The sequence below is a fragment of the Myxine glutinosa genome, chromosome 3, assembly GCF_964187855.1.
Source record: "Myxine glutinosa chromosome 3, kmMyxGlut1.1, whole genome shotgun sequence".
In the NCBI taxonomy this organism is placed as follows: domain Eukaryota; kingdom Metazoa; phylum Chordata; class Myxini; order Myxiniformes; family Myxinidae; genus Myxine; species Myxine glutinosa.
This window is the reverse complement of record NC_136263.1, coordinates 81,405,319-81,421,112: the sequence shown is the minus strand read 5'-3', so window position 1 is coordinate 81,421,112 and position 15,794 is coordinate 81,405,319. Positions and strand designations below refer to the sequence as shown.

The 15,794-nt window shown below is 47.6% G+C and overlaps 1 protein-coding gene across 1 annotated transcript in view; it reads left to right on the top strand.

Moving 5' to 3' along the window:
- Positions 1-2,992, top strand: part of HAGH (hydroxyacylglutathione hydrolase) — a 51,437-nt gene extending 48,445 nt beyond the window's left edge. The window contains exon 9 of the mRNA XM_068110553.2: positions 2,431-2,992. Within this exon, the coding sequence (XP_067966654.2) occupies positions 2,431-2,530 (100 nt within the window). The 3' untranslated portion in view covers positions 2,531-2,992. The remainder of the gene's footprint in view (positions 1-2,430) is intronic.
- The last annotated feature ends 12,802 nt before the right edge of the window (positions 2,993-15,794 follow it).

Sequence of the window (15,794 nt, the reverse complement as noted above, 5' to 3'; positions counted from 1 at the left end):
GCAGCTCGAAGTCTTCTCTTCACAGTTGAAACTGAGACTTGCTTACTTCGACCAGTGTTAAGCTGTGCTTGAAGCTGTTGTCCTGTGAGCAGCCTATCACGCAAGCTGTTGACTCTCAGAAACTTGTCTTCTGATTCTGTTGTGGCTTTGGGTGTGCCAGACCTCTTCCTGTCAGAGTTTCCTCCAGTTTCCAATATATTACTTCCTGCAGTGCAATATTGTCCAAATAATGCTTCAGAGGGTGTAATAACAGTCTGTTCCAATACTGCTTTTATACAGACAGGGGGTTTGTAATCAAGTAATCAGCAGAGGTTGGGACACCTGTAGGAATTGTTTGCATCAACTTTCAAGGCTTAATTTACCAACATTGCTGCAGAACAGCTGTAAGTTGTTAACCCATTACTTGTTCCCTGAAGAAGGCCTTTTTATGCAATATAACTGTGCAATTTACATTATTTTCCCGTTTTTGCTAACCTAAACCTTTTTTTTTTTTTACCTCGAGCAGTTTACTGCTTACCTTTGTACCATTTCAGGTTATTCACTGGACATTAAACTGCGTAAATTTCAATAACAACTGGAAAAATTGAGGTGTTCTAAAACTTTTGACTGGTTGTGTATGAAAGGAGGAATAAAACAAAGAATGGGTAACAATGGCCCAAAGAAGAACAGAGTGGAAAATGATGAATGTGATGTGGAAGAGATCACAGGTGTGCATGAGGTAGTTGTTCGCAGTGCATTTGAAAGACTGAAGTGTGGAGGATGACAATGGACAATGAGGTGATTCCACAATCGGGAGAGTAAGGGGATGAGTTAATGCAGGTGGGAAACAAAGCTGGACTATGAGAGGGTGAAAAGGTAGGGTTTCTTGAGTAAAGTTTGTGATCTGGGGTGGCAGAGGGAAGGGGAAAAGTAGAGGTTGTGCGTGTGTGCATGCATGCGTGTGTGTGTCGCTAACTTGCTGCTCGTGGAGCAGTGACCGTTCTTGGGAATAGGCTTCCTGTCTTGTGATTTAAATGGTGTCAAAGTATTGGTTTTCAACTGCCTCAATAGAAGCATGGTGACCTTTTGAAGCCATGGTGTCTCCAACCCCTCACTCTTGGTACCCACCCTTCCCAGTTATACTCAACTGCTCCTAGACTGTGTCTTTGGCAACTGAGAGAGTGGAGAAGGTTCTTTCAACCCTCGACTCTGACTGCAACTGGACCGGATGGCATCAGCTCGCTTATTGGACAATCCTGCACTTCTGCTCTTTCCCATCCTCTCTCTACCCCATCTTTTAACAAAATCACAAACTGGTCAAACACTTGGAATATGTCTTTCAATCCAGATAAATCTCATGCTCTCGCTCTCTCCCTCTGCAAGGACTGTCTGACAACCCTCCTGTCTACTTTCTCAACAATCCTCTTGAGGAAATCAAGTCATTCAAACTCCTGGATCTCACTATCAGCCATGATCTTTCTTGGATAAACCACATTTCCAAGTTGGCGTCCAAAGCCAGACACCGACTTGGCATCCTTCGTCGTACAAAGTCCTTCCTTGGCACACCTGAACTTCTATTCACCTGCAGGGCCTTCATCTGCAGCTTGATGGAGTATGACTCTCGCTTCTGGGCTCGCTCCCCTGCCTCACGTCTTGCTCAGCTTGACACCATGGAAACCATGGCCTGCACGATCACTGGAATATCCCACGATGAAGCTGAATCTATGGGCCTATCACTTCACCATCCCAGACAGGTCGGTGGCTGTTTTCTACCACCTCCTTTCTAGTCCTACACCCTCTGCTCTTTCTGTGCTTTGTCTCCCCCATGTTTGTACAAGGCACACATGGCCCATCATCAGCCCCCTTCAGGTGAAACTACCTAAATCGAGGATCACGACTCACCTCTACTCATTCCTTTCTCTTTTTTCCCTGCATGTCTGTCTGTATGTCTGTATGTTTGTTTGTGAACAGGCTATCTCAAAGTTACTGACGGATTTGTACGAAATTTGGTGGAGAGTTTGGGTATGCGAAAAAGGATGAGATGATTAGGTTTTGGTGAAGATCCAGATGCAGATCTGGATCTGGATCTGATAATGTTTTCAGGTGATTCTTCACCATTGAGTGATAGAGCTAAAACCGATATATAGCACGATATCTCAAAAAGTTGTGGACAGATTAGAACTAAACTTGGTGGATGAGTTGGTAATGTGACGAGACCGAGTGGATTCGATTTTGATTCAGGTCCGAATCCAGATCCGGCCTATCAGTGGGATACAAAACGTAAACTGTTCAACCTGGCTGAGGCATGGGCTCTACCGAGTGCGTTCTTGTCTGTTGATGCATTGTCCCTTGTTCTTTGTAGAAAGGTGTAGAAACATTATTTTCAGTTCATATATGTTTCACCCAACTCTTCCTATCCTTGCCATTCTTTCCCCCATGCAATCCCTGCAGAGAGTCTTCGGTTCAGCAACATGCACAGAGCAATGATCCCGTGGCAGTCATGGGCATAATACGTCGGGAGAAAGACAACTTCCGTCCACCTGCGGACTAAGGCAAACTGGAACATCATGCTGTAATTGGGCTATTTCTCAGCCTTTGACAATCCTACCTGTTTTGCATGATTTGAGAAAGTATCCAGAAAGGCATATCAAGGCCTATTTAGTTATTTGGATTCATTATTGGTTATTCACACATACATGCCATCGTTTTGCTTGTGTCAGAGTAGCGGCCTGCCCAGGATTGTCACCCTAACCAAGAAACTGCTTCTGCAGTGCTGAAGCTCTATATAAAGAATGGTGCACGATGCTGATAGCTTTGCTAAAATGTGGGCTTTACATTTTCTGAATTATGTTGTATTTTATGGAATATAAAAATTTACAGATTTTCATTGCACATAGTGCGCTTATTTCGTATTCTTTGATCGACATTTGTGCAATCCATCCATATTTTTCTTTTGAATTTTGACTTACCAAATGTCATAATAAATATTTTTCAAGGCTGAGCCCTGACACCACACTTGTCTAATGTTGTGGAGGCATAAGACATGCCGTGGGCTATGTTGCCTGTTTGATCATTTGTTCATTACCACAATGTCACTCTTTTGAATCATGCTGTCAAAATACGATAATCTGTAGTACAGCACTAACATTGTGCATTCTGTAGTCATAAGCTGCAGTTGTAGATGTACAATATTGGGAATAATTATGGAAGTTCACACAAGATAGACACAATATGAGTAAATGCAAAAGTGTGTGTGTGTGTATGTGTGTGTGTGTGTGTGTGTGTGTGTGTGTGTGTGTGTGTGTGTATGTGTGTGTGTGTGTGTGTGTGTGTGTGTGTGTGTGTGCGTGCGTGCGTGCGTGCGTGCGTGCGTGCGTGCGTGCGCGCTAGCAGAGTTACCTGGCGTTGCCCGGAAAATAAAGTCAGTCACGCAATTTAGTTTTGATATTCTGTTTATTTGTAGTGGGCTTTTTATAGTCAGAGGAAGCCACGCCCCTTGGGCACGCCCCGAGTCTAAATCTGATTCACCCATGTTTTTTGTCGTGTAAAGTTACCCCCTATAGACACCCTCTTCCTTCTCTAAGTCCCTTCCTTAGGCTGTCCATGAGGCACAAACAAACGTTCACATATCTATATATATATATATATATATATATATATATATACATATATATATATATATATATATATATATATATATATATATATACATATATATATATATATATATATATATATATATATATATATATATATATATATATATATATATATATATATATATATATATATATATATATATATACATATTGTTGCGAATATGGAATTTGGCCTCCATATCCGCTTGTAAATATTCCCCTATTTCCCCAATACTCCCCAACTATCCCCAATCCCCCATTCCCTAGTCCCATTGTCTGTAAACAACAATCAGTAGAGCCGACCCTCCCCTTTTTCCCCCATTAAATGTCGTGCCCAGGTCCACCGCATCTCACGTAGACAACTTTCGGACATCTTGCTAGTTATTCTTAGTCTATGTCAGTTAAGGACTCCTTTCCATTAATTCTGACTCTTCGTTGCACCAGAATGTGATTATATGGCACCAGTAGTGAGTTTAGGACCTTTCCCATACCTCCTTCCATCTTCTTCCCCAAACAACAACAACAACAACAACAATAACTACAACTACAACTACAACTACAACTACAACAACAATTACAACAACAACGACGCTGCGCGGGGGGAGTGTGCGTCCTCCCACCAGCTCGGTTAGCCGCCATGACTATGCGCTCCACGGGGTTACCACGAAGGGGCTGGCTGTCAGCTCCTCGTCAAGGGCGGAGCCTGGTAAACCCCCCGCACGCACCCAATGAGAAGCAACGTGCCGATTCCACGAGGCGGAGCTAACGAGCCGAGGGCGTGTCACTCCCCGCCGGATATACGAAGCGACTCCCCGGATGTGACGTCAGATGCGCCCCCAGCCTGGAGAGAGAAGTTGCCACGTACGAGCGCTGAATACCTCCCCGCATCTCTGGACCGGACCGAGTCGATTCTGACCTTTGAGCCCAGGTGCACCTGGAGCCATCGATCCTGCCTTTCCTAGCCATCAATCCCCGTGTGAGTCAGCCTTTTGTCCCGTTTATCTGTCGTCTGTTGGGGTTAATATAAGATTGTGTCTAAGTGCTTGTCTTTCTATGCTGTACCTCTCGTCCTTGTAATCTAACCTTCCGTAACAATATAACCTCCTCCGGAGGTCTTGAGAACTGAACCCTGGTGTCGTGTCATTTGAATCCCAGCTGTGTGTCTTTTCCTTCATTGACCTAGCGTAGCGCGATTAGTCAACGTTCGGGTATAATCGGGTAACTTGTGCAGACGTGGTCATACCAAACCGCTCGGTAAATAACATCTAAGCCACGTCTGTAACAATTGGTGTCGAGGAGTGGAATTCGAACCCGGGACTAAATTTATTAGGCCCAAATTTGTAACAATTAGAATCGATTCGGAGCGCGTTTCCCGCGCGAAAGTATAACGGCGAAATTTGATTTTGTTATACGGAAATAAAAACCTGAATTTTGAAAGTCGCGCTATGGCGGATCAAGACAGCTGGGGTCCGGTAGGGGAGAGTGAGGCAGGGTCGGTCCAGGACCAAATTGAGGGACAAGAGGAGAGCGAAGCAGTGAGGGTAGCAGATTCGCAAAATAACGTCGTCACGCACGAGGTAACGGGCGCGCGAAATGGCGCCTCGCACATAGCTACGGCGGCCGCACCCGCTGCACAAGTGGGAGGGATGGCCCAAATGCAGGCCCTCATGGAGCAATTTATGGCGCAAATGCAGGCGTCCCTCAACCTGCAGAAGGACGATATGAGGGCTAATAGTGAGCAAATGAGGGCCGATAGTGAGCGATTGGGTGAGCGATTGGAGGGCCAAATGGGGGTAATGAGGGACGAAGCGAGGGCTCGGAGTGAGCAATTGGGGGTAATGGGAAACCAAATGGGGGTAATGGGAAACCAAATGGGGGTAATGAGGGACGAAGCGAGGGGTACCGATGAGGGATTAGACAAGAAATTTGGGAAGTTAGACAATAATTTTGAGGAATTAGACAAGAAATTTGGGAAGTTAGACAATAATTTTGAGGAATTAGACAAGAAATTTGGGAAGTTAGACAATAATTTTGAGGGGCTAGACAACGGGATAAAAGAGGTGAAAAATGGGTTAATGGGGGTAGAAAACAGAATGGCCGCTCAAGAGAATCAAATGGAAGGGATGCAAAAGGGGTTAGAGGGGTTAGAAAACACCATGGAAGGCAAATTGAGGGACATGAGGGACCAAGCGGAAAGGGAAGTTAAACAAATGGGGCAGCAGATAGAGGGGGTCAGAATGGGGGTAGAAACCAAACTGGATGCTCACAGGGAGGAAATGGAGCAGATGAGGATGGCATCTGGGCAGGAGATGCAAGTGATGGGAGAGCAGATCAGAAGAGGAGTGAGTGAGGAGGTCGGAGGAGTGCGCGAGGAGGTGAGGCACTGTAGGGAGCACATGGAGAAGGAGGTGAGAAAGGGGACTGTAAAGTTACAAGGGGGCATAGAGGACCTGACGCAGGAGGTGGAGCAGCTGACGGTGGGACAGACGGAGTTAGTGGAGCAGGTTCAAAGGAACACTGCGGTATTAGGAGGTTTAAAAGCGACACAGAGAGAACTAAAAGATGACTTGGTGGCGACGAAGAGGGAATGTCAGATGGTACGTGAGGGACTGACAACGAGGTTGGACGAGGTGATAGAGGTAATGGAGACGAAGGACCGGCAGGTGAGGACGCACATGGAAACGGTCAAGGTAGCCTTGGAGGACGAGCTTGAGGAGACGTACCGGGGAATAAAAGAGGTGAAGCACAAATTAGAAGAAGTGGAAGAAGGGATGAGCGAAATTAAGAAGCGACGGAGAGGGGATAAGAAAGAGATAAAAGAGGAGATAAAAGAATTGGTCTAAAGTCTGTGTTTGGATCGTGATGATGTGCTCATTAACCGGATGAGGGATTCGCAGGTGATGGAGGAGAAGCGAAGAGGAAGAGGACCCGGTGTAAGTGGTGACCAATATGGTCGTGCGTATGATGCGCCAGGGGATTTAAGAAGCTTGGGGGTCGAGATGGACCCGGGTGTTCGTGAGAGGCCACTGGTGAAGTGTGCGACAGGTCTGGTGTGCGAAAAAGGAGGTGTGCGAGGAAGTCCGACTCTGGGGTGTGTGAGGAAAAAGTGCGTGCCAAGGAGTAGTGAGGGTGCTGGCGAGAGTGAGTCGGTCGTAGCGCGTGTGCGAGGGGGCACATGGAAGCGCGGTGTGGTAAGTGTTACGGAGGGTGTGACGGGAGAGTGTGCGCGAGAAAGGTGTGTGACGGACAGGTGCATGAGGAAAGAGTGCGCTGTCAAAGGCAAGGAAGAATGCACACCTGTGGTGAGTGTTACAGAGGGTGTAACGGGAGAGTGTGCGCGAGAAAGGTGTGTGACGGACAGGTGCATGGGGAAAGAGTGCGCTGTCAAAGGCAAGGAAGAATGCACACCTGTGGTGAGTGTTACAGAGGGTGTAACGGGAGAGTGTGTGCGAGAAAGGTGTGTAACGGACGGGTGCATGAGGAAAGAGTGCGCTGTCAAGAGTAAGGGTGAGTGCGCTGTCAAGAATGGAGGTGAGAGTATTGAGAGTGACAAGGAGAGTGAGTTGGTTGTGACAGGTGAGCGAGGATGTACACCTGGGATGGAAGGATGCGCACCTGGAATGGTAGAGCGTGAGTGGGAATGCACGCTGGAGTTGGTGGTGAGGCACGTGGTTGGGTGTGCGAATGAGAGCACACCTGTGATTGTCACAGAGGAGGGGGCGCGAAGAGGTGTATTGGTGAGGTGTGCGAGCGACGAATGTGTGCCAAGGTGTTCGGTGGTCAGGTGTGTGACCAAGGCTGTGAGTGGAATGGGTGTACCTGGGTGTGTAAGGAAAGGTACGAGGAGCATGGGCACGGCTGGATGTGTGAGCAAGGAACGGGCTGCGGGGTGTAAGCATCCAGGTGAAGCATCGACGGTAACCAGGTTAGAGGTTAGGTCGACTTTTAGCCGAAGCGGGCCCTCGGTGCGTGCCGGGCCTCGCTTTGAACGGCCGCGTCCGTGCTCCACTAGGTGGAGCGGGCAGCTGGATAGGAAGGGTCGTCATGGCGACCACGTTTTGTTGAGACGTGCCGGCAGGTCGAGATCGGGACATTGGATGGCTCCACGCCGAGGTGGTGCGTGGGATCTCGGCCCGGGTAAGCCCCCGTCCCTGCCCCGAATGCCGGACGCATCCAGCCGCCGGCACAAAACAACCAGCATCCATTGCTTGGCTTTACGAAGCCGGGCTTTGGACAGGAATTGGCGCACCGAGAGGCATTAGTGAGTAGACTGGGTGATGAGGTTAGTGTTTTGGACCCAAAATTAGAGAAAAACAAAATTTGATGATTGGCAAGGGATTGGCAGTAGTGATTGGCAGATGATGGGTAGTGATTGGCAAATTTTTGATTTGTTGCAATTTGATGTGCAAAATTGATAGTGAGTGAGAGACCCCCGATGTGGTGGGATGGCAAATCCACCATCCCTCACAGATGCAGGGGGCAAAGGAGCACTAGATTATGGGGTGTATGGCAGTGAAAACTAGCCCGGGTGGGTTAGGTTATATTGTAGGGATCTAGAGAAGATGACATTAGGTGACGTTAAGTTTAGTTAGTGACTGATACCTGTAGTGGGGACGCAGGTAGTTTAGTGTGGATGATAATGACGTGGGAGCGCAATAGTTTAAAGGGACGACTGGGAAGCGCAAGTTTCAGAAGGGAGTAGTTAGCTGAGATGATGCCGTGTGTGTGAGAATTGAACAGGTGTGATTGCACAGGTGTGCAACTGGACAGGTGTGTGGAGCAGTGTGTGAGTAGTGAGTGTTGTAAGATCAGCGCGAATGCGCTTGGGGAGAGAAGGGTGCAGGTGGCACCAGGTGTGAGAGCACAGGTGTGCAAGTACAGGTGTGTGGAGAGAGTTGGAGTAAGTGGTACGGAGTGGTGTGCATGGTGCGAAGGTGTGGATGGGGGAAGAGTGGACCCTTTTCACGAGTACCCGGGGCGGGTAGTGTAAGTGTTAGGTAGAGGGTACAGGTAAATTGTGGTTGGATATTGGCATCTGTGGTGCGGTTGCAGAATGGTGTTGTGGATGGGTGCATTAGTGTTGTGGAAATGGCTGGGCGTGTAGCCTGTTAGTGTGTGTAGTTGGTTGGGCACTCCACCACTGTGAGGATGTCGGCCAGGTGAGGCCGCAGGTGGGCTCTGGGAGCCGGTAGTTGTGAGTGGGTGCCTGAGGATCCCGGGTGTGGATCGGGCAGCCCCGTGCCAGAGAGGGCACCGAGTGGGGAGAGTGCCAGAGGGCCTTCCCCAGGTAGTTAGGTTAGGGTAAGGAGCAGGTAAGCTCGGAGGCAACTGCAGTGGTGGAGGTGTGCAGGTGGGTAGACCCACTGGGAGAGGTACACGCCACAGCCCAGAAATTGTGCGAGGGCACCGGGAGATGAATCGGGGGAGTGAGACCCCAAATTGAAAAGCACCACAGTTTGGCCAATGGGAATTGGTTTTTAGAACCCATAGTGTAAGAGGGCCAATGGTTTGGCCGGAGAAAGACCCCGGGTAGTGTAAAGTTGTTAAAGTCATTTAGGAAATAGTTAGGATTGATGAACCTGTCGCACCATGCGCAGCCACTTGCCTGTGGTGATGATGATGACTCCACACCTGTGTTTTCTTTGTTTGTGTTGCAGAAATGAGAATTGCTGTGTGGATTTGTGAGACGCATCACGACGTGGATGAGACATTGGGGTGATTCCATCTCTCCCTCCTTAGGAGGGACTGATGATGAATTGGTGATGGCAAATTATGATGTTGAGTTGGAGATGGCAAATTATGATGTTGAGTTGAAAATGGCAAATTTGATTGGTTAGGAGGGAGAGAAGACGAATTTGGTATATGGGAGGAACGGGGAAGACAGTAGGGATGTTTGTTGATTTGTAAAATAGATGTTTATGGGTAGTGTTGTGTTTTGTGGATACAGTAAGGGGTAAGGGAGGGGCCATGTAGGTTACCTGGTGGGGGGGGGGGGGGAGCGTACGGTAGGAACGTACCTGTCTCACCTGGTTCCCATGTGCCCCCAGTGTGCATTACCTTGCATTGCGTGCACTTTTGCGCCCTTACCACCTTACTCACTTGTCTGCTTCTTTTGTCTCCCACCTCCGAGGATCTGGCTTTGGGGTAGAGAGAGAGGAGAGAGCGGTGCTGGCTACGCAGTTGTGGGCCTGCACTTTCGCTGCTTGCTGCTTGGATCGATACACCATATGGACCGCAATGTTTGTGGCCACCCACAATGGACCGCAGCTCTTTTGCGGCCAAGCACCACCCGTGGAAGGACCTATGGGTCAACGTGGCACCTATGCCAAACAGGTGAACCACTAATAGTTGGCCCCCTGACGGCCGCAATAAGGAAATGGACGCGGTTGGCGCCTTTCTTTATTTTTTTGAAGGAAGTAAGAAGGCCAAGTGCACCACACGAAGGCAAGACCAGCGGCAGAACATCGGCCGGCTGCGACACCACACAATGATTTATAGACACTTTATTGGTGCACCGGATGGTGCTCACTGTGTGATGGGGTGGTGCTTGATGCTTGGAAGGGGTGCTCTGCACATTATTAAAGGCCGTAGGCCACAGAGCACTCGTGGGTTGGTGTATCGATGCTAGCATGCGTGCTCTCTCTATGCATAACATCTGCATGTGTTCCTCCAAAAACAGGTCCTGGATCGTAGTGTAAATATCAGCGTAGTCTTGTGTAAATAATGCTCCCTACCGGCTGTATGTTTAGTTTGAGGATTCTTTCCGGATTCGGTTATCCTGTGGGTGTGTTTCTGTGAGGAGAAGGGTGCAACGTCGCAGGGGGACATATTTACTCATTTGTGAATATCTGTAAAACTGTCGCACTCAGGGTAGAGTTAATAGTAGAGGGAACTACATTGCGTGCCACACTAAAGTAGGTAAAAATTTATCGGGTCGGGACGCCCTGAGGGTAGAGAAGGGTGCAATGTTGCGAATATGGAATTTGGCCTCCATATCCGCTTGTAAATATTCCCCTATTTCCCCAATACTCCCCAACTATCCCCAATCCCCCATTCCCTAGTCCCATTGTCTGTAAACAACAATCAGTAGAGCCGACCTTCCCCTTTTTCCCCCATTAAATGTCGTGCCCAGGTCCACCGCATCTCACGTAGACAACTTTCGGACATCTTGCTAGTTATTCTTAGTCTATGTCAGTTAAGGACTCCTTTCCATTAATTCTGACTCTTCGTTGCACCAGAATGTGATTATATGGCACCAGTAGTGAGTTTAGGACCTTTCCCATACCTCCTTCCATCTTCTTCCCCAAACAACAACAACAACAACAACAATAACTACAACTACAACTACAACTACAACAACAATTACAACAACAACGACGCTGCGCGGGGGGAGTGTGCGTCCTCCCACCAGCTCGGTTAGCCGCCATGACTATGCGCTCCACGGGGTTACCACGAAGGGGCTGGCTGTCAGCTCCTCGTCAAGGGCGGAGCCTGGTAAACCCCCCACACGCACCCAATGAGAAGCAACGTGCCGATTCCACGAGGCGGAGCTAACGAGCCGAGGGCGTGTCACTCCCCGCCGGATATACGAAGCGACTCCCCGGATGTGACGTCAGATGCGCCCCCAGCCTGGAGAGAGAAGTTGCCACGTACGAGCGCTGAATACCTCCCCGCATCTCTGGACCGGACCGAGTCGATTCTGACCTTTGAGCCCAGGTGCACCTGGAGCCATCGATCCTGCCTTTCCTAGCCATCAATCCCCGTGTGAGTCAGCCTTTTGTCCCGTTTATCTGTCGTCTGTTGGGGTTAATATAAGATTGTGTCTAAGTGCTTGTCTTTCTATGCTGTACCTCTCGTCCTTGTAATCTAACCTTCCGTAACAATATAACCTCCTCCGGAGGTCTTGAGAACTGAACCCTGGTGTCGTGTCATTTGAATCCCAGCTGTGTGTCTTTTCCTTCATTGACCTAGCGTAGCGCGATTAGTCAACGTTCGGGTATAATCGGGTAACTTGTGCAGACGTGGTCATACCAAACCGCTCGGTAAATAACATCTAAGCCACGTCTGTAACAATATATATATACATATATATATATATATATATATATATATATATATATATATATATATATATATATATATATATATATATATATATATATATATACGTATATATAAAAATATATATACAGTGGAACCTTGACTTACGAGTGCCCCAACTTACGAGTTTTTCGAGATACGAGCCGTCGCTCGGGCGGTTTATTGCTTTGAGATGCGAGCCGAGATCTGAGTTACGAGCTTTCGCCACCCGCCACCAGGTGGGTTCCGGTCACGTGGTTATTTTGCCGTGCAAGTATCTCTGCCGTATATCGCTGCATTTTTGTTTTCGCATGTTGGTTATTTTGAGTTTACGCCAGGCGCCACCAGGTGGGTTCCGGTCACGTGGTTATCTTGCCGTGCAAGTACAGTATCTCTGCCGTATATCGCTGCATTTTTGTTTTCGCATGTTGGTTATTTTGAGTTTACGCCAGGCGCCACCAGGTGGGTTCCGGTCACGTGGTTATCTTGCCGTGCAAGTACAGTATCTCTGCCGTATATCGCTGCATTTTTGTTTTCGCATGTTGGTTATTTTGAGTTTACGCCAGGCGCCACCAGGTGGGTTCCGGTCACGTGGTTATCTTGCCGTGCAAGTACAGTATCTCTGCCGTATATCGCTGCATTTTTGTTTTCGCATGTTGGTTATTTTGAGTCCACCAGGTGGGTTCCGGTCACGTGGTTATCTTGCCGTGCAAGTACAGTATCTCTGCCGTATATCGCTGCATTTTTGTTTTCGCATGTTGGTTATTTTGAGTTTACGCCAGGCGCCACCAGGTGGGTTCCGGTCACGTGGTTATCTTGCCGTGCAAGTACAGTATCTCTGCCGTATATCGCTGCATTTTTGTTTTCGCATGTTGGTTATTTTGAGTTTACGCCAGGCGCCACCAGGTGGGTTCCGGTCACGTGGTTATCTTGCCGTGCAAGTACAGTATCTCTGCCATATATCGCTGCTGTTTTGTTTTCGCATTTTGGTTATTTTGGAAAATTTCTTAGTTTTAACCACGGGTCCTAAGAAATTGAGTACCAAGGGCAGTAGTGAGAAGAAGAAGAGGATGATGTGCTTGGATATAAAACACGCAATCGTCGAAAAACATGAGCGAGGTGTGCGTGTTGTCGACTTGGTGAGGCGGATGTGAAGGCAGCTGAAGATTTTATTATAACTTTTGCCGAACTGATAGAAGCCGAACGATACATCCCCCAGCAAATCTTCAACTGTGACGAGACAGGGCTCTTCTGGAAAAAGATGCCGAGGAGGACGTATATAACGGCAGAGGAGAAGAGCATGCCAGGCCACAACTTGTTCAGAGTGCCGGCGATAGCTCGCCTTCTCTTTGTGGAAAACACGGTGAGATCCTTAACATCCAACAACTAATGGGACGCAAACGGGGCGCCCAGTTTAGCGGTACACACATTGATGAATCACCCTGCCTGTGATTCACCCATGACAGGTTATAGCTGGGTCGGGATTCAAACCCAGGCTGGACAGTTTAGACTTTAGAGTCAAGTGTGCATACCTCCAGTCCAGGCCATCCTGCCAACTTGTATGCTGCATACAGGTGAAATATAAAGCGCGAGATATTTTTATATATACTGTATATTTTAAAAAAAATTGGTGTGGTTTTTGGCGGGCTGGAACGGATTAATAGCATTTCAATGCATTTTAATGGGGAAATTTGATTTGAGAAACGAGCAATTTGAGTTACGAGCTCGGTCACAGAACGAATTAAACTCGTAAGTCAAGGTTCCACTGTATATATATATATATATATATATATATATATACACAAAGAATTAAGTTAAGCACCCCTACACAACGAATTAAGGTAAGCACCCCCTAATATATATTCTTTGTGTATATGTATACATTGGCATATATTCTAAGGTATGTGAGATCAAATAATGATTGGTATGACATTAGCAATTATCCATTGATGAAATTGAGTGATCAAAGTGAAAAAAAGTGATTGGTTGAGTCAGTGATCCGATCACGTGGGTCCTACACACGTTATTGACGCAAAGATCGCTAGAGGTCTTCTCAGAACAATGACTGTACGTTAGAAAACATAAACGTCATCCACACTGTCCGTGATGGACCTATAGCTCCATACTTAAATTGAGGTGAAAATATGCCTAAAATTCCCAAAAAATTTCACCTTAAATTATTCAGAATAAAATATTGAAAACGGCATGATTGTTATGTTTTTATGTGACCATAATATCACTTCTCCAGAAAATATAGCAATATCATGGGTATATTACACTGTTTTGACGACAACAAACTTGTAATGTGCGAGGTTGTAAAAAAACGGGGGGGGGGTGCTTAACTTAATTCTTTGTGTATATATATACTGTAGATATATAAAAACATACATATATATATATATACATATATATATATATTGTTGTGGATATGAGGACTGTATATATATATTTTTTATTGTGTGCTGTATGATTATTATTATTGTTGTTGTGCTGTGCCTCCTGCCTCCGGAGCTGTGTAAAGACCAAAAGGGCGTCCCATAGTCCACAAGCATACACGTCAGCCAATCATAGGATATTCATGTTCGATAGTTATATCTTATTCTGTGTTTTAGGATAAGGCTGTGTCTCCCATTAATTGAAGTACTCCATTGCACCAGTGAAAGAGAATAGATCCCCTTCCATGCCCATCCCCAAAAATCCCCATTTCCTTCACATCCCCCTTTCGTGATTGCCGACCCTCGATTGCAATATTACATCCCCTCTCGTCATTGCTGAGCCCTCGATTCCCAATCACCTCCCCTCCAATAACCGCCATTGACCACGAGGCTCGAGTCAGGGAAGAAAGGCGTGTCTCCACCTCGTCAGAGGAGGGGAGGGGCGCGCCCGCCCGTCGTCGTCCGGGGCGGAGCCCGAGGGTCGTGCGACCAGCCAGGGCCGAGGTGAGCGCCCCGATGGGCGTGTCCAAAGCGCCGGGGGCGTGATCGCTGGGGGCGCTATAAAAGGGCGCAATCGGAAGAAGAAGAAAGAGAGATGCACTCTGGGTTGGTCGAAGAAAGAGACAGAGAGGAGGAGTTGGTTGCACCGAGAGAGAAAGAGAGAGAGAAGAGTTGGTCTGAGTCGGGTGCCAAAAAGGAGGGTCAGTGGTCACAGTTGGTTGCGGTGGTGAGAAGTCGGTGGTGAGAAGCGAGTAAGACAAGGCCTGGCAAGGCAACTGCAGGCCGCCGCAGCAGCGACACCCGGCAACCGCAAAAGGGGGCAGGAACGGCGGCTGCTGAACGCGCCGGTTGTGCGGCGGGACCCCCCCTTGGACCTCTCCCTCTCCCTCCAGCCATCCACATCCTGCGATTCCTGCAATTCCCCGTGTGAGTCGTCTTTGTTTGTTCTGTCCTGGGTAATAAGTTAAGTCTGTAGATAAGCTAAATTTGCACTGTGTCACCTGCGTCTTGTACTTGTAAATAAACTGAATTGCTTTTTGTTGCTTGTGTGTAAATAGTAGAAATAAATTCAGTAGTAATATTTCAAACCTTTTTTTTTGTCTCCGTTTTCCTCTTGCATTGCGTCGCTTTTGTCTTTTCCCTCATTGAGCAGCTAGGGTGCGATACAACCAACGTTCGGGTGGAATCGGGTGAGTTTTGTTAGGTCGCGGTTTTAAACCACCGCTCGGTCTATAACATCCTAACCGCGATCTATAACAATATATATATATATATATATATATATATATATATATATATTGTTACGGAACCCGACTTCGGCCTCGGTTCCCGTTATCGAGGGGGGATTAAGCCCCTCCTCTGTTACTGACCGACGTGGTCCCGGGGGTATGACGCCACGCCCGGTCGGCGCTGGGTAGGGTTTTAGGCCCACAAGTCCTATGACCTAAATACCAGCGCTTCCCGGTACACGAAGGAACACCCCCCGCTCACGGCCGCAGCGTAATGGATGTTGCGCCGAGCGAAGCGAACTGCGGCGTGAGCCGTTTACCAAGACTAGACCCGATTCCTTAAACGTTGGCCAAATCATGCCACCGGTATTCAATTGGGAAATCACCAAAACGACAAGGATGTGAAGAAGAGGAAGATGAAGGCAAAAGGGTTG